Here is a 25021-nt window from a genome sequence, read left to right on the forward strand (position 1 = left end):
CTTTGGATGCTACAACTCAATACTTTGTAATAACTTTCTGCGGCCAGCGTTTCTGAAAATGAACGGTGGTAAAACCTTTTATAGGCCTGACAAAATGAAATTTCAGACCACGGATGAAAATCTGGCAGTTAAGACGTTTTAAGGCCTTAAATTAAGAGTTCTGAATGTTTTACTTTAAGACCCCATGGGAACCCTGTAGTAGTGCATCCTTTTATTGACAGATAGTTTCAGTAAACACAAGCATGCCAGTACACCATCCTGAGCTGTCTACTGGGGGTGCTTTGAATGTCCTTTAGCTCCAACATAGAAAAAGCAAGCATACCATGGGAGAAAATGTTATCTTTTATTGACACATTCAGGAATTCCTTAATAAAACTTTGTACTACCATCTTACTTGTGAATAACAGACAAATATAACAGTAAAGACACTTGGATAAAATATAAAATATACAAATTTCCTACTAAGGTTTCTGTGGTAGAGTGAATAGGCATGACATGTCTTACGTAGGCATTATACTGGTAATGGTGGAATACTAACCGCAAGAGGTATATAGGAAACATATGTACACACACACAAACACGCCCCCCCAACGCGCACACACACAATCATAACTTACCTAATCATACCTTAAATTCTAGTATCAAAGAACTTGATACATTCTTATGTCTGTTATACAAATAAGAAAATTGCCATCCCTTTACAAGCACTTGGTAAAAAGTTTCTGGCTCATCACTCAACTAAGAGTCAGTCTACAGAGTCACCTACTGTTGCTTCAGGAAGGAAAAAAGGGCAAGTGTTAAAAATTCCTCAACCACCAGAGGAGATGAGGAAATAATCAGAAATAACCATTTCATTAAAATCCATATTTGGGCTCCTGGATCAGCCCAGTCTATATCCACAGTTCTAGGCCCAGTCCAGAAAGACCTGCCTCATCCTTTCCAGGAAAACAAGGGATGGACATCCAGGACCAGGTTAAAAAGCTGCATGTCAGGTGTTCAGCTCTCTCCAGCTCGGAGGTTCCCTCAGAGCTGCCCTCCCCTCTGAGTCAGCCTGGTCTGCAGCTGGACCACCACCCTCCTCATCATGCTGCCCAGCTGGTCATGCACATGAAGCAGCTGCTCTGCAGAACACCGGCCCAGCGACTCTGCGGTCATCTGAGCGCCCAGCCCCTCCACCTCAGACAGAAGACCCTGGGTCCTCACCTCCCTCAGGGAGCCCTCTGGGGCCCCGTCCTGGGGCCTCTTGTTTAGCCAGGGGTTTCCCTGCTCCACCGCCAGGGGCTCGTCCAATAACTCTGTGGCTGTAGAGGGAGACAGGACAACTTGGGTTTTTAACACTGCCAACTACTGATGGAGGCTGGATATGGAATGGATTGTTCCAGAACCTGGGTGCCATTTTTTTGAATTGTGGAAAAGATTTGACCGCAACAGCACTTTCGATGGGAGGAACTCACCGAGAGCTTCTCCTGTAGACTTGTCGTCATCTTCCTGGTTGTGAGGAGCATTCATGTCCTCCAGCTCCGAGGTCATCCTCTCCATCTCATCAAAGCTCTTCAGCTCATCACCACGACCTTTACGCTTCAGCAGGAAGTGAGACAAAAGTATATCGCGGATCATTATACGTGTTATGCGCTATTATCATACAAATAAGAAGTTTCGACATTAAACGATGACAAAGAGACCCCAAAAAAGAAGCATACCTGCTGTTCATGGTAGGTCCTAAGTGCCATCTTAACGTTCATGATTTTGGGAGAACGGATGGGAAGTTTCTTAATCTCATTGGGTGTGAGAGAACTGAGGTCTCCAACAGTTTTGATATTTCGGGCTCGGACAAGCTGTCCAAAACCACGGGGCCTGCAGATATACACAGGAAATTATTTCAGATAAAAAAACATTTTGAAACGTGCTGTGGTAGATTTGAAATGGAGTCCACATGTCTGCTTTTTAAAAGACATGGTCCTCACCACATGTTGGAGGTGATCTGGGGCAGCACAGCCTCCACAGGGGTCGAGCAGCCGACAAGGGCAGGGTAAACACAGTCCTTGGGGATGGCCAGTGGCTCCTGGCCCATCTCTGAAATCTGAATTAAACAAAAGTTCCACCATTCCATCATACACCTACAGTCTACATACATCTACAGTCATTCCAGAAATGTACTTGTTTTGTTTTGTACATGAACCTTAATGAAGGGATGGTTCCCTTGTCGAGGCCACCCCATTTCCCCATTGATTATGCATGCCTGACATGTCATGACATCTAGCAGGGTACTTCGGGCTTCCACATACCAGGCATTTCTTGGAGCTCTTGTATCCAGGGCTTCGAAGGTTGCGAGGGCTGAAGTTCAGTAGGCCCTTTGTAGGAGTCGTGATGTACTGCAAAACAAATGGCAGGCTATTTAAGCTGAAAGGGTCACAAGTCAGTGTTCCCAGAAATAAAGACAAGTACTTCTGTGTCCCAACACAGTTCAGTCAGACACATCTCCATGACCAGAAACGTAAAAAAAAAGAAAAAGAAAATGACAGGCATTACATGACCCATCTAGGCATGGATCTCTGGCATCAACACTGGTTAACCAAGAGAAGCAGTGGATAGTTTGTAATGATGATTCAATACAACATGAAGTATATACCTTAGGCTGTGGAATACCGCTAGGGGACTTGGATCTAGGAGAGCTGGTGCGGATGACGGGGCTCCGGCGGTCTATGTCATCTGCCAGCTCCTGGTGCTGGATTGGGTTAGCAAAAGACACTCTTCTAGACTGAAAGCAGAAGAGACGGCGTAAAGTCGATGAATGCATGAACAACGTATGGTAGAAAAGTGTCAATGGAACTTTTGATTGACAAGGTATGCCCCCTGACAGACCAAATCGGTTTACCTTGATTATTGGTGAAGGGGTCTCCACCTCCACCAAGGCTCTCTTCTGGCCCTTCTTCAAGATGCTGGTGGAAGGGGAAGCAGAGGGAGACCAGACCCCCCTGGTCTTACTGCTGGGGCTGTCGCCTACCTCCGGCCTCCCTAGGCCCGCCAGGCCCCTCTGTTTGGCTGGGGAGTCTTGGTGCACGTCTGTGGTCTGTTCAGGGTGTGGGGCTGCAAGGACATCAGCCAGAGGGGCAACAGAGTCCGCCACAGCCCCGGCAGGCAGGTCGAGGTCCTGGTTGTTTATCTGGGTTTCTTCTCCAGCTTCGTCTTCGCACCCCATCCCCGAGGCGGGATCTTTCTCCTGGGGAGGAAGTGCATCTTGGTCTGCCTGAGCCTTTCCCCCCACCTCTACTCCGGTCCTGATGGAGCTACCATCAGTCTCTGGAAGGCTCTCCTTAATAGACGTGTACTGATCTTGCGCTCCTCCTAAGAGATTCAAACACGTTGCCGGGACCTCCGTTGACGCATCGATGCCAGTACACTGGCGGTCCTCCTCTGAAACGTCGGTAGACGCACGCTGATCTTCATCCAGGTCGCCCGGCTGTTCCTCAGTCACTTGGTCCCCAGCCACGACCTCCACAGGCTGGGGCATGTCTCCAAGCTTCTCCTCTGAAGACTGAGACACCTGGAGACCAAGGCTCGGTTTCTCCCCTGGGTCGCTGGAGGTGGAGGAGTCCGAGGAGATTCCATTGGTCAGAGGAGGATCCATAAAGACGTTGTCTTGAAAGACGCTGGAGCCTGACGAAGGCATGGGAGTGTCCGACCTACCGGGGTCATCCTCCTGAGATACCGTAGTGTCCAGGATGGACTGGTCCTTTGAGCACTTCTGAGGGGACATGCGGGCAGGCGGATCTTTCACAGTCAAGTCTGCTTCCACGGCAGGTCTCGTCTGTGAGAAATGTTGGGCATTCTCACTCTCCGTCTTCTCCTGGACAACAACGGGGTCAACAGACTCAGAGAACTCTCCCTCCGTGTGGATCTGGTTGTCAGCCGGGCAGTCCTCTACGGTGTTCTCAGAGACCAGAGGGACACTTACTTCCACTGCATCTTGAGATCCAGGAAGGTCTTTAGACACCAACACCGCCAAAGATGCTAAAGTAGGTATGATCTCCGGTTCAGCCTTTTGAGAAGATTCAGAGCTATCCATCGGAATCTCGTTATCTGGCGTAGACCTGTCTGATTCTATGTTAAGTGGTCTTGGAGACTTGCATTTCTTGCTTCTCTTCTTTGCTTTCTGGACTCTCTCTCTCGCCTTGGATCCATCCGACTCGGAGGTCTCCACGTTGGACAATAGGGCCTGGGATGCTGTCCGCCTGGTGGACCGGACCCTACCTAGGGAGGACTCTGGAGTTCCAGCTTCTTCGGTGACCTGAGAGCTCTGAGCCTCCACAGTAAGCACTGAACTAACATTCACCAGCTTGAGCCTCCTGGGCTTACAGCCCATTGTCTTCCCGTCAGTGGAGGGAGTTAGCTGGGAGTCAGTCTGAGGGATTGATTTTTCTGGTGTGTCACCGACCAAATCTTGGCTTTTGTCAGGTTCAGCTGTGTCATCAGATACGTCGCTCCTCTCTCTGCCGATACCCAGTGACTGGCTATCGGGCTGAGAGACTGAGGAAGGTGTGCTTGTTTGAAAATCACTTGGACTGGACTTGTCATCTGTACTTTCAATTCCACCAGACTCGTCTTTGACCAGCTCTTCAAATTGGTTAACCACTTTGCTTGTCCTACTTGGTGTACTCTGTGATTGGCTATGTGGTTGACTGTCCGAAGACGGGGTCATTGGAGAGTCACCTCGGCTTCGCTCATCATCCCTGCCACTTTTCCTGGTCGTCTTGGGTTCATCTTTGACTCGCTCTTGTGATTCACTGACCACTTTGCTGCTTCTACAGGCTCTACCTTGTGACTGACTCTCATTCTGAGTGGCAGAACTTGGCGTGACCACTTGGGAATCACCTTGACTGAGCGCAGCTTCCTCTTCCTCCTTTTTACTCTGGCTTATGAGGTCAAATTCCTCAGAGTCGCTGACCATCTTGCTTCTCCGGCTAGTTCTACCCTGAGACTGGCTTTCTGGCGTAGCAACTCGTCTCTGACTGGACCCTTGCTCCTTGGGAGACTTGCCACTCCGTGTGACTCTGCCTTCTTCCTTAGCTACGTTACTCCTTAGAGTGCGCCTGCCCTGAGACTGGCTGTCATTTTCAGAGGCGCTCTGACTAAGTTCTTCCTTTGTAGAACCTCTCTTAGTGCGTTTGTCTTTAACCAGCTCTGAATCACCCAACAATTTGACTCTCTTGCTCAATTTAAGTGATTGGCTATCGGTTTCCGCGGTAGGAGAGGAAGTAAACATCTCTGAATTTGATTGGCTGGACTGGCACCCGTCCTTGAGCACTGCTTTCTTCTGTGGTTTGCCGGCTTCCACCACTTCAACAGCCAGCTTGCTGCTCCTACTAGACCTCCCCTGAGATTGGCTGTCAGCCGCAAGGGGTGTTGTACTTTGTGAATCAGTTTGACTCTGCCCTTTCCCCCTTTTCGATTGTTTCTCTTTTTCCTCCACATTGTCTGGGTCCTCCCCTGGCAGCAGTGGCCTGCTCCTGCGTCGTCCCGATCTTCTGAGCTCACCCTGTGACTGCGAGCACGCGGGGTCTTCCACAAGAGCCTCCTCCTGGCTGTCGGCCTCTACGTCCTCCACCACAGGTTCCTTCCTCTCCTCTTCAGCCTGGGTATCCGGAATGACATCTTCCTCATCCTCTGTGGCTTCACTGAGCCGCTTCTCAGTGATCTTCACCTCGGGCTCATTTTCGTTTGGACTCGTTTTATCTTTCTCCTGCTGTGAAGACTGCTGATCAGGGAGAATGTCCCTGGAATGTTTCAGCCTCGCTTGTCTGGCTTGGGAGGCCTGTGAGTCAGAGCCTGTGTCTGCCAGGGAGGCCTGAGAGAGGGGGGAAGAGGAAGATGGGTCCTGGCTGTTGGAGGTCCTGGCGAGGGGGCCTGTGAATTTCGTCACACTGATGGGACTGGCGGGTTTCCCCTCGGCGTACTTCTCCAGGGTGATGAAGGACTGCCGGCGGCTACTGCTGGACTGTTGAGGGGTGCCTGAGACCCCGTCAGGGGAGGTGGAGACGTCGGGGCTGGTGGAGCCTGTGGGCTCTGTAACAGGGTCTTCCACTGGTACATGTCCGTGGGCCTCCTCCATGGAAACATCTGGAGACTCTGGTAGCATCTCAGCCGGACCCTGGTCCTGCTCTGGGCTTGCGGACACACGTTCATTGGCAGTCAGACTGATGTATTCCTGGGTGTCCTTCGTCAGAAGCTCAGGGACCTCCTCTGCTTCCATGTTCTCCTCTTGAAACTGTATGGAGTTGAAGGCAATTTGAAAACATGCATTGGGAGAGGCAAGAAAGCTTCCAGATGTTTGCCATGATAAATACAAATTTATGGTAAGAGCACACAATTGAATTGTGAATGTTTTTTTGTTTTTTTTATCTTTATCATTGTTGGAGTTTTTCATTACCTCTGCGTTGCCCCTATCCTTGGCAGGATCTTCAGCTTGCTCATCTGTTTGTAGTTTGTCCCTGAAATAGATCATTTCATTATTTAAAAACCTAAATGATTGCCTCAAAAAAAGCGCCACATGGCAGACCCAAATCCAAACACACTTACATGGACTCTTCCTGGCTCTGAGTGTACTGGCTGAAGGCTGTGGTATCAAGGGAGGCATCCAGGTTATTGTACATTGCAGGAATGTCAACCCTTTAACAAGAGGACAACACGGCAAATTAATATTGACATGCTGATAAGAAGAAAAAAAAGGATTTCCATTGCAGCAGAGGTGACTTTGTTGACGTCGGACCTTTTCATCCTCTTGACCTCCTTCTGGTGCTCCGTCAGGACTCTCTGCTTGGTCTCAGGGGGGATGAAGACAAAGTCTATGGAGGCCTCCTCCTCCAGGACCTCTCTACGTGGAGGCTTGGGAGACCCAAAGTCCAGCTTTGTCTATTGGGAGAGATTGTTAAAAGATTTTAAAGAAAGATTGTTATTAAATAAAAGGGTTTGAGGGTTCTTTTGTTGCACAGGATCAGAGATCAGAGGCCCAGCAGAGCGGCTTACAGAGACAGGCTTGGAGCTCTTGGGGGTCGGCTCCTTCAGCTCCCCTGCCCTGGCCAAAAGAGAGTTCCTCTTCCCTACTGATGACACCTGAACTCCACTTAGATTGGTCTCCAACTGAGAGCTCTCACTCTAAACAACAACAACCAGTAAAAGGATTCCATTAGAACACTTAGTAGTAAGAGGAGAAAAAAAATATATATGTAAGCTTACTGTGTGGTACATAGAAACACTCACCGACTCCTGTTGATTGAGCTCATCTGGTACATCAACTGACTGAAAGCCAGGTAGAATAATGGGGGTATTATGCTTGACCTGGCTCAGAACTGGTCTGTCAACAGATACATTACACAATATGTACGTCATAACACTTCATTATTGAAACGATATTAAAAAAGAACAAAAAATACAATTTGCTGCAGTAACTTTGAAAACAATTCAACTTCGGTTAGCATGTCATTTTATAATTTGGAGAAGGGAAAAACAATACAATAAAGAAGATTATTACTTGAGCTGGTCAGGATAGGTGAGGACAAGCGTGTTAGCAAAAGTAGCATTCCAGAACTGGGTGACGAGGGAGCGGACATGCTTGCTCCTGTGAGAGAACAGCACACACAGCAGCGGAGCCAGCAGAGCCAGCAGGTCGTCGTCGTAGGCCAGGGCTGAGCGGGTCTGTAAGCAGCCCAGCACGTCGCCAAGGAGCTTGTCCAGCTAGGGACAAAAACACCCGGTCAGACAACAACAACTGCTAGTTTCAAACTTGTACAAAATGTTATATCTGGATACTAAACACATGAGTTTAGCTTATCAAATGTTGAGAAGTTTAATTAGGGAAGTAAAATTCCAGTTTAATTTGGGAGTTTAACACACATACCTTTGTAGATAAGTTTGATGAGAATTTTGGCTCCTCATTTTGGGACCTACATAAGGCAAGAAACAGTATACAACATCATAAGACTATGATCATTTCAAGTCCTATGGACGACAGACTACAACTCAAAAGCCCATCCTTACCCATAAGCCTGTTGGTAGAACAGTGTGAGGGGCTGGGTGAGGGACACGAGGGCTTCATGGATGGCTGTGGCCAGAGCCAAGTTAGTAAAGAGACAAGACAAGACGGAGACCAGGGTGAACCCTGTTCCCTCACTGGGCGCCTCAGGGCCCTCCAGGGCAGTGAAGGTCTCCAGGGCCTGGACCAGAAGAGTCTGGAAGGAGAACAGGTTCCCCAGGGCTCTCTTCTTCCTCACCCAGGGCTGGGGGGTGTGGGGAGCTGGGATAGAGGGACCAGAAAACAGCTCATTAGGATTCTGGAGACACCCAGAGGAAGTATCATTATCAATCCTAAAATTATAATAATCAACAGAACAATCAAAAGTCATAAATACATTTTGTTTTCTGCTGGAACTGTGGTGTGTAGGGAGAGAAGTCCACACTCTCAATGATGACTAGGAGGATGTGTACAACTGCATCCATAGTAGGAGGAGGAGTCTGAAAGAAGCAACCATTTCTAATAAATAAACTGTTACTGATAGGCAGCTTATACGTAGGAGTCCTACTGTGCTCACCATTGATGCCTTTGAGTCAAGGACGGCAGCCATCTTGTTACAGAGCTCCTCACAGCAGACATTCTCCTCAGCGGTGGCCACTAGGGCAGAGCAGCGAGCGAACACCGTGTACAGCCGAGACCAGGTGGAAAGCAGAGACTTCTGGGACATCTGGAGGATGGCAGGGCGTGTGTCAAAGAAGAAACACCGATGTAAATATTTGTGTAGGTCTGAGGATTTGATAGCCTTAACACAATAACATCTGGAGCAAAGGGTAGATGTCTCTTATGGCACAATCCTTCAGTGACTGACCTGAGGCAGAGGCTTGCCAGGAAGTAGGTAGGTAATGGGGAACATCAGAGCGGTGTGCACAGCACTGAAGTTGTGCTCCAGCGCATCTCCTTGGTTCACCTCGTTAGTCTGGGGGAGAGACGAGCCACCCAATCAGAACCAAACGCCCCCATCTCTCCCATTGTGCGGTTGATTTCTTTATCTGTCGCAAACTGCTGTTGAAGTGACAGGTAGGTGACAGCACACTTATAAAGGCCACGGAGCTTTAAGGATGAAGCCACCATGCTCGTCGCCATCGTCGTACCTGTGTGATGGTGTCGGTTAAGGGGTTCACCACCACACTCCACATCCTCCACAGCTGCTCCTTGTGGTCCAGAGCACATGCAGTGCGCCCCATCGCGCCCAGGACCGCCTCCCCAAACGCCAGAGGGGACGTGGGGCCAGACAGGCCACAGCCCACCAGGGTCTCAAGGCACAGGAAGAACCTAGAGAGGAAAGGCATATAAAGAACAGACTGATGGAACACTGGGAGGAGCTGACTTTGGATTTGCTTCCAGATAAACGGATAGTTTAAAACACGTGTCCGAGCGGGTCCCCCACCTCTCCTCCTCCACGAAGGCTGGGAGCAGGCTGTTGGTGAAGAGCAGCTGGATCAGGAACAAAGCCGGGGTTCCCTAGGGTCACAGCAGGACACCAGTCAACATAGCCACACTCTCGAGACAAGAGTACAGAGAACACACACACAAGGCTCAGAGGGATTGAACTTCCAAATAACACATCCGTCAGGCAACCTTGGACCAAGCTCCAGTGCAAAGGCCACTGGCTGCTCCATGGCCCATGGCCACCGTCCAGCCAAGCTTGTGCACGTCCAAGAATACAGGACATCATTGACCGTAATGGCCCAGAGCAGGCGATTGAGAAACTCACATTCAGCACATCCATCTTGCCAACTTGGTAGGAGGCAGACCCAAGGACTCTCTGAGGAATGCCCCTCACTGTAGTTTCCAGAAGACCCTGAGAGTACAGTGAAAGCAGCATGAGTCACGACCTGGCAGCGTCTGAGCCACCTCCTTTTTAAAAGCTGTTGCGAGCTGAAGTGTGGAGTTTTGTAACACTGGGCCAGACAGGATGGAGTTAACTTGCAGCATGGAACATTAGAGAGAGTTTGCGGAGCAGACGTGGAATGGAGGCAAGTTTAGAGGAGGGGAGAGGGAGGTCTCACCAACACGCGCTGGGCCGGCAGGGCTTCTGAGGTGACGATGCTCTGGAGAGCCTGGAGAACCAGTGTGAGCACCTCGCAGCCATGACGATCTTTCTTGTGGCCAGCTGTTCAAAAGGGATTTGATCCAAACGTCAAATATTCGGGTTCATACAACTTTACACGTTTAGAAAATTTCTTGTTTTTCCATTTACGGTTTAATAAAAAAAAAAAAGTGTACACAATCAGGGGATTTGGATTTTGGAGATGGTCATCATTGGGGACAGCCCCTCAGATTAATCTCCTCGTCACAGCAGGCCAGACATTCAAGTCTTTCTGCTCAGACTTAAACTGATGATAGTGGGACTGGGTCTAGATCTGTGGGGAGGGAGTAGGGTCTCACTCTCACCCCCCAGGACAGGAGGCAGACCCAGCCATGGTGCTCTTTGTGGTGCTGCTAGGCAGACCCATGTCTTCAAGAGCCTGCCCTGTAGGACAGCCTACCACAATACATGGATCAACACTGATAAGAATGTTGCATGAAGGGTTGAGGGGTCATTTTTCTTGTATCCTAGGGCACCCTCAGGCAACACTCTTGGCATCTTACCAGCGTCTATGGTTGAGCTGACGTAACTGACGAGGTGCTTCCAGAGGAGGGTGAGTAGGGCATCTGGAAGGAGTGAAGAGAGAGAAAACATGACTCATTCCCAATAAAAAAAAAGATCTCACCGAAGAACCCTTCCTGTGAGTTAGCACACACACAAACACCACAAATCAAAGTACTTTCCCCCCTCCCTCAACCCCCAAGCAACTCTCCGAGTCTGTTTCAAATCCACAGATCCCCATCAGTGTGTACTCCTCCCTCCCCCCCCCCCCCCCCCCCCCCCCCCCCCCTTTCCACAACATCCGACCAGGAGACCAAAACCGACCCCACAAGTCTCCAGTTATGACGCAGCGAGCGAGCAAGCAGCCAAGCCTTGTCCGGCCTCCCCCCCCTGCTGCTGCCTGTCTTAGGAAACCTCTGGCCAAGCCTCCGTTGTGAAACCCCAGAGCTCCTGGCTGCAGAAGAGATGCGTGTGCGTGCTGCAGTGGCAGGTACCTGGAGCGTTTTTGCCGATGGTGATGAATCCGTCTCGTACCAACGAGGTGAGCAGCAAGGCATGTTTGGTGAAAGACGACGGGCTTGATAGGAGGGTGTGGCTCAAAGGTTCTGAAAGCCAATCACAGGAAGTCAATCAATCAAAGCTATCAAATCGAAGGATCGTTTCCAGAAATGTTCATTCGGATGAGTAGTACTTATTTTTACAAATTCATAGACTTTGTACTATTTGTACTAGCTGTATTGATTCACATAGATTACAGAGGGAATTTGTGAAGTACAGGTCATCTAGTCCGTAGTGTGATCGATATACCAGTTTGTTGTAAGAGATGATGTATGAGCCATCCAGGGCCTGGCACCCAAGGTTTAGAGGTATTTGAGGCCCCTGGCTGAAATAGGCCTACTGATGGGTTGAGCCTGACTGATATGATAATCTTGTCTGTGGTTGTGAGTATGCCTCATTTTGTAAAGTACCAATGGGTTGTATTTCATTTGTTATCTTTAAGTTCCCTATAAAACGAGATCTTCTGACCGTCACACTTCAGAGACTTGGCTAAATATCCCATCTGTGTCTTTGTTCTGTTTTGGTGTTCATCTCCACTTAGCTGACTGATCAAATACATCTCAGTAAAAAAACAGACAGACGCCACACCATTGGCGGAGCTGGACAACATTTTCTTCCACGTCAGCTTGGCTGATCTAACATGAGGATTCAGCGGTGAGTCACGCACCCAAGCCGAGCACGAGCTTGTTCCTGGCAGCGGCGGAGGTGACCTCTGGCCCCAGGAAGCAGTGGAGCAGCATCTCCAGGCCCAGGAGCTGGATGGAGGGATAGGCCTGCACAGGGTGGATGCTGCTATTCAGATTCATTCGTGGTGTAACTGCAGGGCTGCCAAAGCCTGGGGTGCCTGGAGGTGGAGGAGGAAATGTGACGTTAGAAAACAGCCGGTGACAGTTCTGGTAGTCCCCTGGTAGTGGACCGGTGAGTGAGAGGACAGTACCTGCTTTTGGGGTAGATGTTCCAACAACTCCACTGTGACTGGAGCTACGGGCTGGAGTGGCTGGGGAGGGAGTGTCAAGCCCAAGGGTACACTGTAGGAGGGGCACACCCACCTGCAACAACACCATTTCAGACATAGATGGAGTTTAAGCGCTTACGTCACCTGTGAATCTGGTTTTTCACCCCTCTACAACCCTTACACTTCTTACCTGTTCAAAGTTGGCAGCCATGTTGGGCCCCAGCTTGACCAGCAGGTACCACCAGACCTCCAGCTTGGTGAGCAGCAGGGCCTCCGTCCTGACCTGGATGGAGCTGAGAGGCTGCATCAGCAGCTTTAAGCGCTTTGCACTGGAGAGGATGTCTACAGGGAGAAACAGTCTGTAAGAGCACTGGAGAGGATGTCTACAGGGAGAAACGGTCTGTAAGCGCACTGGAGAGGATGTCTACAGGGAGAAACAGTCTGTAAGAGCACTGGAGAGGATGTCTACAGGGAGAAACAGTCGGTGAGCGCACTGGAGAGGATGTCTACAGGGAGAAACAGTCGGTGAGTGCACTGGAGAGGATGTCTACAGGGAGAAACAGTCTGTAAGAGCACTGGAGAGGATGTCTACAGGGAGAAACAGTCTGTAAGAGCACTGGAAAGGATGTTTACAGGGAGAAACAGTCTGTAAGAGCACTGGAGAGGATGTCTACAGGGAGAAACGGTCTGTAAGAGCACTGGAGAGGATATCTACAGGGAGAAACAGTCTGAAAGCGCACTGGAGAGGATGTCATAGAAATAGTTTGAAACGACACTGGACTGGATGGGAAACATCCCTTTGAAGAAACACACAAAGCGATAAACAAAGGGATGTTTTGGCATAGTCACCTGGATTGAGGGCAAAGTTGTCTATGAGGCTCTTCCAGGCGATGAAGGCAATCTTCTTGACGTTGGGGGAGGAGCTACGGAAGCCCAGTTCCTCCAGGTGGAGCAGGGAGTTGATGAACGGCCCTCCTCTGTGGAGCAGCTGTGTGAGTAAACACAAGGTATTGCTTTAGCGCAACATCTTCCACTTCAGACGGACTCTTGATGATGCTCGTCATCAGCTTGTACGCCATACCTTGCCCAGGAGCCTCACAAACAGAGGCCACAGTTTCAGCACGTTGGTCTCGTTCTTGGAGGAGAACAGTTTCTGGAGCTCAGGGATGAGTTTCTGTGGAAATGTACAGACTGAGATGAGGACAAGCTTCACGAGCAAATTAGCAATTTGCAGGCCATCTTGCAGCTGTTTGAACATTCCTCACACATGCAGGAAAACAGGAGTGAAACACAGGATTTGAAACTCACATTGGACATCATGGGCTCGATGATAGCTGCCACCTCCTGCTGCTTTGCCAGTAGCAGAGGCATGCCCATCTCCAGGGCGACTGCTGCACGGAGCCTCACCTTGGAGGCTGAGTGGACCACCAGCGGGATGACCAGTCTAGCCCACCGCTCTGCACCCTCCCCCATCTGGACTGGAGCCTGCTCCAGTAACCTACACACACAGACACACGCGAGTGGGTTGGTGTCGGGAATGAGCAGTACATTAAAAATTAAAACGCAACAACAGATGTCGAACACATATCCCCTCTTGAACAAAAGGTCATTTGAGTCAGGACCATAACATATGAATCATTATGTTTGGCAGTTTTAGGTTTGTTTACCTAATTACAACATTTAGCGCCTCATGTTCCATGACGATGGACTGGATGTCCTCTCGAGTCCGTACACTATCAAGCGTCTCCAGCACCTCTGGCACCTGACCACAACAAAAACAGACAAGTTAACTTTTATATTTGGAGAATATCCCCATAATCACTTTAGAAAACACTTCCACAAACACCAGCAGAAGCATGAGTCTTGAAAGTCTGTCCACCCACCCTTTTAGCAACCACCTCGGGAGGAAAGTTCTGTTTGGAGATGACCCAGAGTGCCCGAGTACATGTGTTCTTTTCTGTGGACTTCACCACCAGGGAAGAAAGTGCTGACAGAAGCTCCTCTGCAAAGCTTGCTGATAGTCCAAAAGAATTATAAACATTACAGATATGTGGACAACAAGGGATAAGAGTCAGCACCAAACAGATTGGTTACGATATAAAATGAAATTAATGTTTGAAAACATGTCTTCATAAATATACAAACAAGAACTCCCATCACCCAAACTGTGAGCCAGTGGATCCCTCCTGCAACCCTAACCCCTACCTGGGATGGTTGACACGACATGACTGTGGAACACACAGAAGCCCAGGGCCTGCAAAGCAGCCTGGCTCAGCTCCACATTCTGACTGGCTATGTGGGTCTAGAAAAAGAACAATAAAACCGACATGATCACCTTGACTTTACATAAAGAATGAACAGAATTCAAAAGCAGTCTAAAGGCTGACAGCATTAGCTGCATGGCTTGTGATGTGTGGACAACACCATGAAGTAGAGACTCACCTGTAATGTTTTGCCCAAGCGCGAAAAGTGCTTTACGACTGCGGGAAGGAACTGTCGTCCCTCTTCTCCATTGATGCGACTGCAGAGGAAAAACAAGAGAGCATTTGAAACATAAGCGGCAAACAGCGACAGCATAAAAGTAGAAAATGACCGTCCACCCAGGCAGTTCTGTGAAATAAATACATTTACATTTAGTCATTTAGCAGACACTCTTATCCAGAGCGACTTACAGGGACATTCTCCCCAAGGCAAGTAGGGTGAAGTGCCTTGCCCAAGGACACAACGTAATTTGGCATGACCAGGAATCAAACCGGCAGCAACCTTCTGATTAATAGCCCGACTCCCTAACCGCTCAGCCATCTTACCCCATATATTTGACCGCATACCAATGTCCAAATACCATCATCTCTTTCCAGGAGTGTACTTACTTGGCGATAGTGAGGTAGGCATCTGTCTGCTCCGACTGTCCAACATTGCTGTCCTCCAAGGACTCCAGAAGGGGGAGGAGGCTCGAGCTGGTCTGGGGTACTGTGGCCATCATCCTTGCTCACCTCCGTTCACTAAAGGCAGGTGGGTAGAGGAGGGAGAAGGGGGATTGCAATGAACCTACAAACCACAGCAGATGTCCATTCATATAGACAGCAAGTGACATGATGGGTTCCTTGTATTTACTGACTAGTTGGCTGGCCTTCTAGCTCAAAGAAAATGTTTAACACACCAACTTGGGGTACGTAATTGGTACGTGGCAAAGCGTTGTGTGAATAGACGACCAAATAGCTGTCTGGTGTGTAATCTCACACACTTTAGCCTAATCTGATACATGGAATACCCCCAAAATACAGTATGATTGGCTACTGCGAGCTAGAGCTAGTTAGCTTAGGTGGCAATCATGCAGTCTCTTGAAGATATAGGGGTGTCGATATGGCTCATGGTCGTAACCGTAAAGCACCACGTTTTACCACACAATGCAAAAAATATTTAGTTTCATTTCTAAATAGCTTTATTTAGCGAGCTAGTTAGATAGCTAGTAGGTTGGCTGCTGCTTGTCTTGTCAGTCATTCCCTTCCCTCGCGCGAAAATAAAAACAAAGCAAGCCAAACTTCCTTACCTCGGCACTCGTGCAGAAGGCCAGATGCATACAGACAATGATATCATGAACACCGGTAATATACTAGCAATACACACTAGCAACAGCAAGACCTATTAAAGAAGAAACCGATTATATTATGTTTCTTTTCCTACGGTTTGTGATAGTCCTCCTCTACAAGTTGTCCGCGCGTAGACACTGTGGTGCTGGCGCGAAACTACCACGCTGATCACCTATGACCTGACGTAGTGGGACCGCCCCGTTCAGCCGAACGACGTGCATAACCCGTACGAAATCATTTTGTTCCCTTTGCATTTAAAAATCATCAATACAATATATAAATATATGCTATTCCATGACAAAATCGGCCTAGTTATTGTTCAAAATTTGCATCGATATTTTCTTTTACGTAGGCTATTGCACTGTGCAGCATGCCTACACAATACGTAGGCCTATGAAAGATTTCCCAAGAGAATGTCAAGGACACATCAGCAACCAGGACAAACAGGTTAACATCAAACTCAAAGTTACACAAAGCACATGATTATGGCGTATTTAATGTTATGGATTTAATACAGAACTATTTAAGTATTTTATGAACTTCAAATACTCATTAATTACATGGCTAAAGACTACAACAACATACAGTACATTGACTCCAATATGTCATTGGTCAAGTGTAATTTGTGTCGCTCTCCGAGAGAATAGATGCGTTAAAGGCTGTGTACTGGAGCTGGAAGCCTCCTGCAGTCACAGAAGCATCAGAGAGAAACTTCAGTGTCATGACGTTTCCTGTTGGCATAGAAACAAGATTTAGGGTACAGGGTTATTTATACATAGAACAGGTTAAACCTAGAGCTTTTGTACAGAAATCATTTATTCCAGAGTTTGAGGAATATAGCTTGAGACATTCTCTTTTAGCCCGGCAAAAACACAAGGACTTCAGTGGTACATGTGAACTGGATTCATAAAGTAGTAACATGATGATGCCATACCTGTGCTAATTATGTCGTCTGGTAAATAATCACCACAGAACCTATAAAATAGGAACATATTGAGTTGATTATAAAGGGCAAGAGCAACATGAGAGCTAAGTATGCTCTCCATAGACACTAGAATAACTGATGTTATGTTGAATGGTGGCCACTGAGCGGGCAAAGACACAACCAGGAGAAACTAAATCATGCCACTCACCTTCCGGCAAAGCCAGAGATGTCATCATAGCTGTCAAAGATCTCCAGGTAGTCGGCCAGGCAGGACATGTCATCCTCTATGTCAAACTCCAGGAAGTGGAGGCGGATTCTCTGGCCGTATCGCACACGAATGTGCCAGTAGCAGATCTGCTCATCCTGATATTCGTTAGGGTAACCAGGGGACTGTATGATCTTCTGTTGATCTGTCAAAACTCCACCACACTCCTTTGCTGTGTGACAGAGAGTGTGGAGGTGAGGGAGGGATGTGGGAAGAGATCAGGAAGGAAGACCATAAAAAAGTTATTAGTATTATGAATATTAAAAACCATATGTCTCTTCTGTCAAGTTTTCATTTACAATTTATGAATCAACTTAGCCCACTGCTATGTAATGGATCCCTCTTTGTGCACCTCTTTGTAAACTTTGTTTTATCTTGCATGAGAACACAGTATACAATTCATAAAGGAAAAAGAGAATCTATTGTCCTTTAAAGGATGAAAATCAACAACACGTGTGGACTAAAGAAAATGTAATGAAAAACGTACTGTCCTCGAGACTGGTATTGGGGAAACCATATTTAATTGGGGACTTCTGGAATTTTTCCATGAACAATCCCTATAATTACAACATTCAAAATGTAAGTAGTGTGTGCTAGTGTGGGGTAAAACAAGATTCCAATAAACTGCCTTATGTGCTGTCAAGCTTGTATGTTAATCATAAAAACCATTCATTTGAAGTGAGATCATTCCAACTCTGTCTTGCTTGCTGACAAAGAAGTATCAGTTGAGATCTTATCGTGAAACTTTATCACACCTCAAAATATTTTCAAATATACAGGCAGGGAAGGGAATGTAAATATTCTTGTATCTTATGTCTAGCTTGAAGTGTAATCCTATTGTTAGTATCTCTTGGCCATGGTCTTTAGTGGCCCACTGACAACTAAAAGGAATTTGGGCTTTGGTCTGTTTGCATAGCTGGGGAATGACAGTATTCAGACTGGTGGAACTCTTTCTCTTAGGTCTGCCTGTTTCTTCGTTATTTGCTTCCCGTCATATTTCTAATGGCTGGACACTGCAGTCCACAAGCTTCTACACAAGGTGGAGTAGATGAATATAATGGAACCACACAAACTCCATTCTGACTGCCAGGTGCCCTGACCTCACCCTCCATAAAGTCAACATACACTCATTCATATCTCATGGAGACTCATGATCCATTTACGGTCAATTAAATCCACGCCCAGCATTGACTAAACTCAACCATCATTTGTCATGCTCTTTACTCACAGTCTGGGTTGTAGCAATACACGTCCCACCTCTCACTCTTGTTCAGCCTGTAGCCGTAGTCAACAATACCAACTTTCCCGAAGCCACAGTTGGCACCAGCTTTGACAATGGGATAGCCAACACGTCCTTTATCAAACCATCCTGCGGCACATACGTGAAAGCCTAATGAGGGAATGAGAGAAAGAGTTAAGCATGGGATGACTTCAAATGTATTGATAACCATCTAATTACCTAGCATCATTTACATTGAGATTTTCTGTTATTCCACATGATGTGGATTAGCTGAGCAAATGTAAAAACATTCTTAACTTCCCTTCACAAAAAAAATACAACATAAAACATTTTGGAAACGTCTGACAAATCAGTGATTCTTAATGTGGGTTTTGGGCTTTGGGCTTTGGGCGCAGGGAGCAACATATAGCTCCGTAATGGACTCCCATCTGATTGTAGTAACAATCAGTGAACCACAGACAGGACAGGAAAGGAAGAGCAGATGAAGGTAGACCTCCTAGAAACTCTGCCCAGGGGTTAAAGCTTTTATCACAGAGACAGTGGGGTGCTCAGTGCCAGAACCAAGGCCTGTTTTCAATCTGTCTTGCATGGAAACAGTAAGTATTTCCTAGCAAGGTAGGTGTTAACAGGTCTTCACAAAACTGGTGAACCAGACTGTTCAGTGTTAACAATACCAAGGAGAACAATCTGGCAGTCACATGTCTCTTGTTGCATTTCACATTTTCATCTTTCCTTGTCAACAATTTGATTACAATTTTTACTCACAATTGACATGAGCGCCATGCAACTGTTTTCTTTTCCCCCCAAACATGACTCATATTGTGGCAGTTCTTTCCTTACTAATCCATCACCAGAACCGTTCATGTGGGACAAAGAAGGGACGTAGACAAGCACCCTTCCCTGCTATTGCTGGACCACACGGTGGCCCAGTATAGGCTGTGTTGTTTGAGATGTCATCAATAAAAGGGTAAAAACTCAAATGTTTTACTTATGTTTAAAGCCTGTATCTGACAGAGAGCTATTGGAAGAATTGTGCACACTGTGTGTATGTGTGTTTGTCTAGAGGTGTGTGTGTGTCTGTTTGCCTGCTTGGATGGCTGTGTGTTGAGTCTGAGTGTGTTACATACCTATTTGGCGTGCAGCTTCCAGTTGCTCATAAGTGGCCAGTTTTCCTCCTTCATACTTGCACACAGCCTTGGCCTCCATGTAAGTCAGTTGATATCTCCCTTTGCGTGATTCCCTGTGGTAGACCCCAGCTGCTTGCTCTGTCCAGTAAAAGAAAAAACAATGTCTGTCAACAGTGCTATCAGCATCAAAGAGGCAGACAGAGGAGATATGCTCCCAGTGCCTGTGCAGTGTCCCTCTGCTTCAACCACAAATAGACATATCCAGGCGACAGGAAACAGGTTAGAGGGATTCTGTTTTACAAGAAGAGAGAGGAGAACTTAGAGAAGAACTTGCTGAGAAAAGAACACACCAACAAACTGGAATTCAGGCTAAAGAGCTTAACCTAAAGTGAATTAAAACACTCATAGGAGATGATTATTAGTACATTTCTTAGTTCTCCCCGCCTCCCAGCTTTTTTCCCTAGTGCTCTTGGTTGGTCCTGTTTTGATATCACAAATGCATGACCCTACAACAGGACTAAAGAGTCCACTACAAATTACCCCCTGTATACTACACAATATAAGGGGAAAGAGTCATGTGATGCAGTTCTGTAAACATGCAGTTTATATGTGTCAGATGTGCTGATGAGCTAGCCTGACTCATTAATTCTGTCAGAAGCAACATAAAATGGATGTGGACTGTCAGATACAACAGTGACAAAACAACTTCTAAATGGAACGTGTCAGGCCAATGTCCAATGTAAATTAAATTCAACTAGGTCCATGACAATTCAAATCATATTGATTATATTTCAACAAAGACAAAACAAAACCACAAAGAATGAGTTTGCAGTAGTAAACTCATTGCTGTCCTATATGTGTGTGTGGGTTTATGTCTTCCAGACAAAATGAAGTCATTTCCCAGTGTTTACACGACAGTCTCAAGCAGAGTTCGGTCTATAAATGTGTCTCCTACTGTGTGTATCCTACCCCACTCTCACACACATTCTCTTTCTCGCTCTTACACACACACACAAACACACCAAGAATGCTTTGACCAATTTCTTCTTTTTTTTTACAGAAAAGCTTTATGCTCATGACTTGTTTAAATTCCTCTTTTAACAATCAAGAAACACCCACACTGAATGTGTCCTTTGATACACCCTACTTATTCAAGAATTCCACAACCACTTCAACTAATTGTAGCCTACCTGGAAGTTAAGCAAACATGATCAAATCGGCAAACCTCATAGCCTTACCAAGCCAAATTGAGTTATGAAATATCCCATTCCTGAAGCCCCAGGCTTGCGCCTCCTTCATGAGGAAACCAGTGATCCAGACTACAGCGAAGATGCGCATCCTTCCGTTGAGTCGTTCCCTTTGCGCAAGGCAGTTTAGATTCTGCGTTCTTGCTAGATGCCACCGCGCGCTGTGCTTACTGCTCATTTGGAGACTGGCCTTAAATAGTTAGCTGCTGCCCCTCGCCGCGCTCTCTCAACTGCGTCAAGTCAGCGACGTTGCTTGCTCAACCCTGGAAATTACCATTAGTGACCTGATTTGGTGTTCGAAAGAGTAAACATGTGTACCAGCATGTCCACCAGACCACCACTAAATGATGAGACATGAACCTGCACTAATCATGACAGAGGCCATGTCTGGTAATTAAGTAAAAGCCTTGAGTTGATATAGCCTGGACACTATCTCTACAGTATGTTCGATCAAAGAGTAGCCTAGCCTAGAGTGTGTTGTTCAAACTCAAATTAAAGTATTATTTAAAGGAATGTCATGTATCCTATCGGCTATGGAAACTTCAGTGTGAAGAGTATAAGAATAAGTAAATATTTGTATAATATATTATTCATATTTAAATATATTTATTTATTTTTGTAAATATCTGATGAAGGCAAACATGTGAGTTTGACATGTTTTTTTTACATGGTAAACTCACCTCTGAAAGCAATAAGTAGCTGTTTCAACCAATGTGCTAGTACTTTTTGCTGGTGTTAAAAAGGGATTGAATACACCGGGTGTATGACAGAAAAAAGTGACCTGTAGTATGTAGGTCACTTTGATGGCCAAGCCTGCATAATATCTGTGACCCCTGTGGTCACACTTCAGTGAGCATATTTTTGTATAACTTCAAATAATAAGGGTGGGTACAGATCAGATGAAAATTGTTCAGACAGGAAATGAGCTAGACCTTCTTAATTCCCAAAACTCTCTCAGTTGAACCCAGAGATGTACATTTTGGCTCATAAATATTTATTGGATTTAGACTTTTCTTGTCATGGCTATTCATCTAATTTCCTAGTGTTTGAAACTGTTGAACTATTATTCGTTGCAGCTTTAACTTAATATTAGAACGTATTATATTCATATATTATAAAATATATCATATTTATAATAAGAAATATGACAAAGCTGTATAATCAATGCTTTTGACATTGACAATTTTTGTGGTACTGTGAGTATGTCTCAATTTCTCTGGTTGAGTAAAAAAAGACATAATCAATCAATCAATCAATCAGAAAAGCTGCCTCAGTGTTGCTCACAGTCAGAACCATCTTGTGTACATTAGTACACAAAATGTATATTATTAGGACTGCATGAAAACAGTGTTTGAAGCTAAGAGCAATATAAACCACTGTTTGAGACTGATAAAGTCTGAATCCTTTGATTGAAAAAAAAGTATTTTCTAGATCAACATGAGCAGCCCACACAGACAGTGAATTTCCCTGAGTAATGGCAGCTGTTTTGAATATATTGTAGCGTAATTACCTCCTCCCACATATGTCAAACACGTTCCTGGGCTGTGTCCATGTCATTGTCCACAGTCTGTGTAGGCAAGTGTGGTGTGTTGCTCACTTACTACACATTCAACACACAAGGGAGAGGGATAAGGGCGTCTTTGTTCTGGTGTGTTTTTTACAATTTTTACTGAGTTGCCCACTCCATGACTTAACATCCTGCCATGCGCCAATCTGGAGGTGGGGCTCAGCCCCTAACACACACGTGGCATATACTCACACGCATGAATTCACACACACACCCTCATATACAGTATATGTACACACATACATACACATACACACACACACACACACACACATACACACACACACACACACACACACTGCTTCGGCAAGGCCACATATGGCAGCAAGACAGTGAGCCTAATCACACTTTCTTTCCATTCCCTCCCTTAACCTTGGAGGAGGGCCCCTCTTATTTGCCACCCGCTCTCAGCTCATGCTGAAAGAAGAGAGAGACTCATCCTCCTGTAAGGGCGTTCAAGGGAGTTACCGGGAAGTCTGCTCATTTTATTGTTTCGACCGACGAAAGCCAAAAGTATTTAAAGACGACACAAAGCACTTCATTTCCATTGATTTATTTAGTGTTATGTCATCTCTAAGCCACTATTATTCTTTCACATACTTTTCCATCAGTAGATGGCGACATGAGACAAGAACAGGTCGTGAGACAAGGATTTGTGGTCTTGAATGGTTCACAGATGAGATACCGTCTACTGACCAACAGGGAGTGCTATATGATGGATAACTGCCTATATGTTGTTTGACCATCTTACAATGTAATATAGGCCTAACCTCATGCAAAAACGAGTCTGCCATTTTTAACATTGCATTGAAAGTTGCTGCTTCACAGAATTACAATGGGCAGTTTGCTTATTTACATTTACATTTAGCAGACGCTCTTATCCAGAGCGACTTACAGTAAGTGAAGGGGCATTCCCCCCGAGGCAAGTAGGGTGAAGTGCCTTGCCCAAGGACACAACATCATTTGGCACGGCCGGGAATTGAACTGGTAACCTTCTGATTAGTAGCCCGATACCCTAACCACTCAGCCATCTGACTGATCAAAATATTGTTCCGCGTTAAAAGCTGCTTAACAAACAGACATACACAAACAATACAGGCTCATACAAACATCTGAACGATATAGCAAAACGGGACAATGCAAGTATCAGGAAGGACAGAATTATACCCAATTTAGGTCCACGTCACATTTTGGTGGTCTAATGAGGATGTCATGGCCCACAGAGCTTTTGTGAAAGTGAACCTGCATGACACGCTCTGCTAAACAGAACACAGTTCTCTGTTGGCATGGAGGACACACGTTGCTACAGCACGTCTTTGGTGTCGCACATATGGAGGCATGTGGATGCCAAGGGAGAAGCCTGGCAATGGGCAAGCTGATGACACACAGTCCTGTGTGGAAACCAAACTAAACCTTCAGCATGCCCTCTGGATTGTCTTTGGATCTGGACATGGGAACTAGGCCGTATTTTACACAAAGCATTTACATCACAAAGAAATACTAATCCGCACACAAAACCACCCAGAGTTGCTTCATTTCGTATCCCTCCATCTCATCCCCCCACTGCCTGAGCTAGAGCAGTAAAAAAGAAATGTTGCAATATTGTTGTCAAAAGTTAATTGGGAAAGAATGCCACAGAAGTTTGCTTTTCATTATGTTTTTTTATGGAAGCACTGACATCCTGTGGGGTCAGGCACTGCCACAATATGTCAGGCCACTGACTGACATGGGTGCTTTAAGCTGTTCGGACAACAAAAGATGCACTGGAGCTAGATAAGTGAGTTAGGCTGAGAAAGAGAGAGAAAAAAAGAGCGCGACGTTGAGACACGAGAGATGAAATGACTGAAGGTTTTGTGCATGGAATTTCCCTTGTCACATTCCTCTAATTCCAACTTTGTCAATGATTGTCAGTTACTGAATTTCCCCTCTGAGAGAAAGCAGCTTGAGATGACAAATGAAAGTGGATGCCTCCAGCTGGTAAATTACATGCATCTCTGCAGCTCTTAAAAGCATATCTCAGTGCACTCTCGTTTTCAGGGGGTATAGTATGTGTCAGGATGAGTGGAAAAAAGAGGAAGTCAGTGCAGCCCAAAATAAAGGAAAAAGTACATTCTTAAAGAAGGAATTGAAACACGCTGAGGACTTCACTCTGATTGCAATTGACCAGCATAACAGAGGTGGTCAGAGCAGTGCCATGAAAGATTAAAGGTTCAGAACGAAAGCATTTTTACAGCTGCCTGTCAACACATGCGCACACACCAAAACTCGCCCTCTTACACACACTTTCCAAAGTGCACTTTGTCAGCCGTGACATCTACACTGTCACAATCAGAAGTTTGCGGTTCTATTCCAACACCATTCTGAGGAGTATCTTCGAGTTTTCTATGGTGCTTCTCCATGCCAGCCTGCCAAATCTCCCTCAGCCTGAGTCTGCATCCCTCTCCAGGGCCTGTCAGTCCCACAGCAATGGCTAATTGAAGTATTGATTCTGTTAATAAGGGTTTGACTTCACGCTGATGACTGAGTTGACCGTAGAGAGAAAGTACCACTTTATTGATCCCTGGGAGGAAATCGCACTGTTGGGCCTAATCAATAACAACAAAACCCTGAGGCTTCACTTCTGCTCAGCCCAGCCTAAATGAGCACTGTGCTAGCCTGGTCAGCTTCCAACATAGTTTCTGGAGTTTTGCTAAGTACAGGGAACGTTTAAAAAATGACAGATTGTCTGGGGTGGAGAAGAGGGATATCAGGCCAGCTTGCTAGTTCCAATAGGTCATGACAGTCCCAAAGCCCTCACTCCATTTTGACAATGCTCTGAGAGCACCACACTTGTCTAACATACTTTGAACACGCTAACCTACTTTTGCCTCAGCTGAAAGCTGGGTTCCG

At 46.3% G+C, this 25021-nt stretch overlaps 2 protein-coding genes across 2 annotated transcripts; both read right to left on the bottom strand.

Annotated features, from left to right (window-relative positions):
* Window positions 1–270: 270 nt before the first annotated feature.
* On the bottom strand, window positions 271–15937 carry rif1 (replication timing regulatory factor 1). The gene is made up of 36 exons (XM_047046821.1): window positions 15722–15937; window positions 15042–15173; window positions 14614–14692; window positions 14377–14473; window positions 14055–14185; window positions 13839–13933; window positions 13480–13669; window positions 13253–13345; window positions 13021–13159; window positions 12362–12513; window positions 12154–12265; window positions 11884–12060; window positions 11153–11263; window positions 10661–10723; window positions 10078–10181; window positions 9783–9869; window positions 9456–9529; window positions 9160–9340; window positions 8877–8984; window positions 8586–8735; window positions 8406–8508; window positions 8035–8290; window positions 7895–7940; window positions 7529–7731; window positions 7258–7351; window positions 7024–7152; window positions 6767–6909; window positions 6577–6666; window positions 6428–6488; window positions 2876–6265; window positions 2630–2758; window positions 2286–2372; window positions 1965–2080; window positions 1701–1854; window positions 1455–1578; window positions 271–1301 (listed from the first exon to the last, which is right to left on the bottom strand). Exons 2-36 carry the CDS (start codon window positions 15152–15154, stop codon window positions 1024–1026), a joined length of 7659 nt encoding a protein of 2552 aa, XP_046902777.1. The 5' UTR covers window positions 15155–15173; window positions 15722–15937; the 3' UTR covers window positions 271–1023.
* A 302-nt stretch (window positions 15938–16239) lies between these two features.
* On the bottom strand, window positions 16240–20822 carry tnfaip6 (tumor necrosis factor, alpha-induced protein 6). The gene is made up of 6 exons (XM_047047196.1): window positions 20557–20822; window positions 19319–19456; window positions 18180–18341; window positions 16895–17123; window positions 16696–16736; window positions 16240–16492 (listed from the first exon to the last, which is right to left on the bottom strand). The coding sequence occupies exons 1-6, from the start codon at window positions 20741–20743 to the stop codon at window positions 16374–16376; spliced, it is 876 nt and encodes a 291-aa protein (XP_046903152.1). The 5' UTR covers window positions 20744–20822; the 3' UTR covers window positions 16240–16373.
* Between the last annotated feature and the right edge of the window lie 4199 nt (window positions 20823–25021).

The sequence above is a fragment of the Hypomesus transpacificus genome, chromosome 23 (genome assembly GCF_021917145.1).
Source record: "Hypomesus transpacificus isolate Combined female chromosome 23, fHypTra1, whole genome shotgun sequence".
In the NCBI taxonomy this organism is placed as follows: Eukaryota; Metazoa; Chordata; class Actinopteri; order Osmeriformes; family Osmeridae; genus Hypomesus; species Hypomesus transpacificus.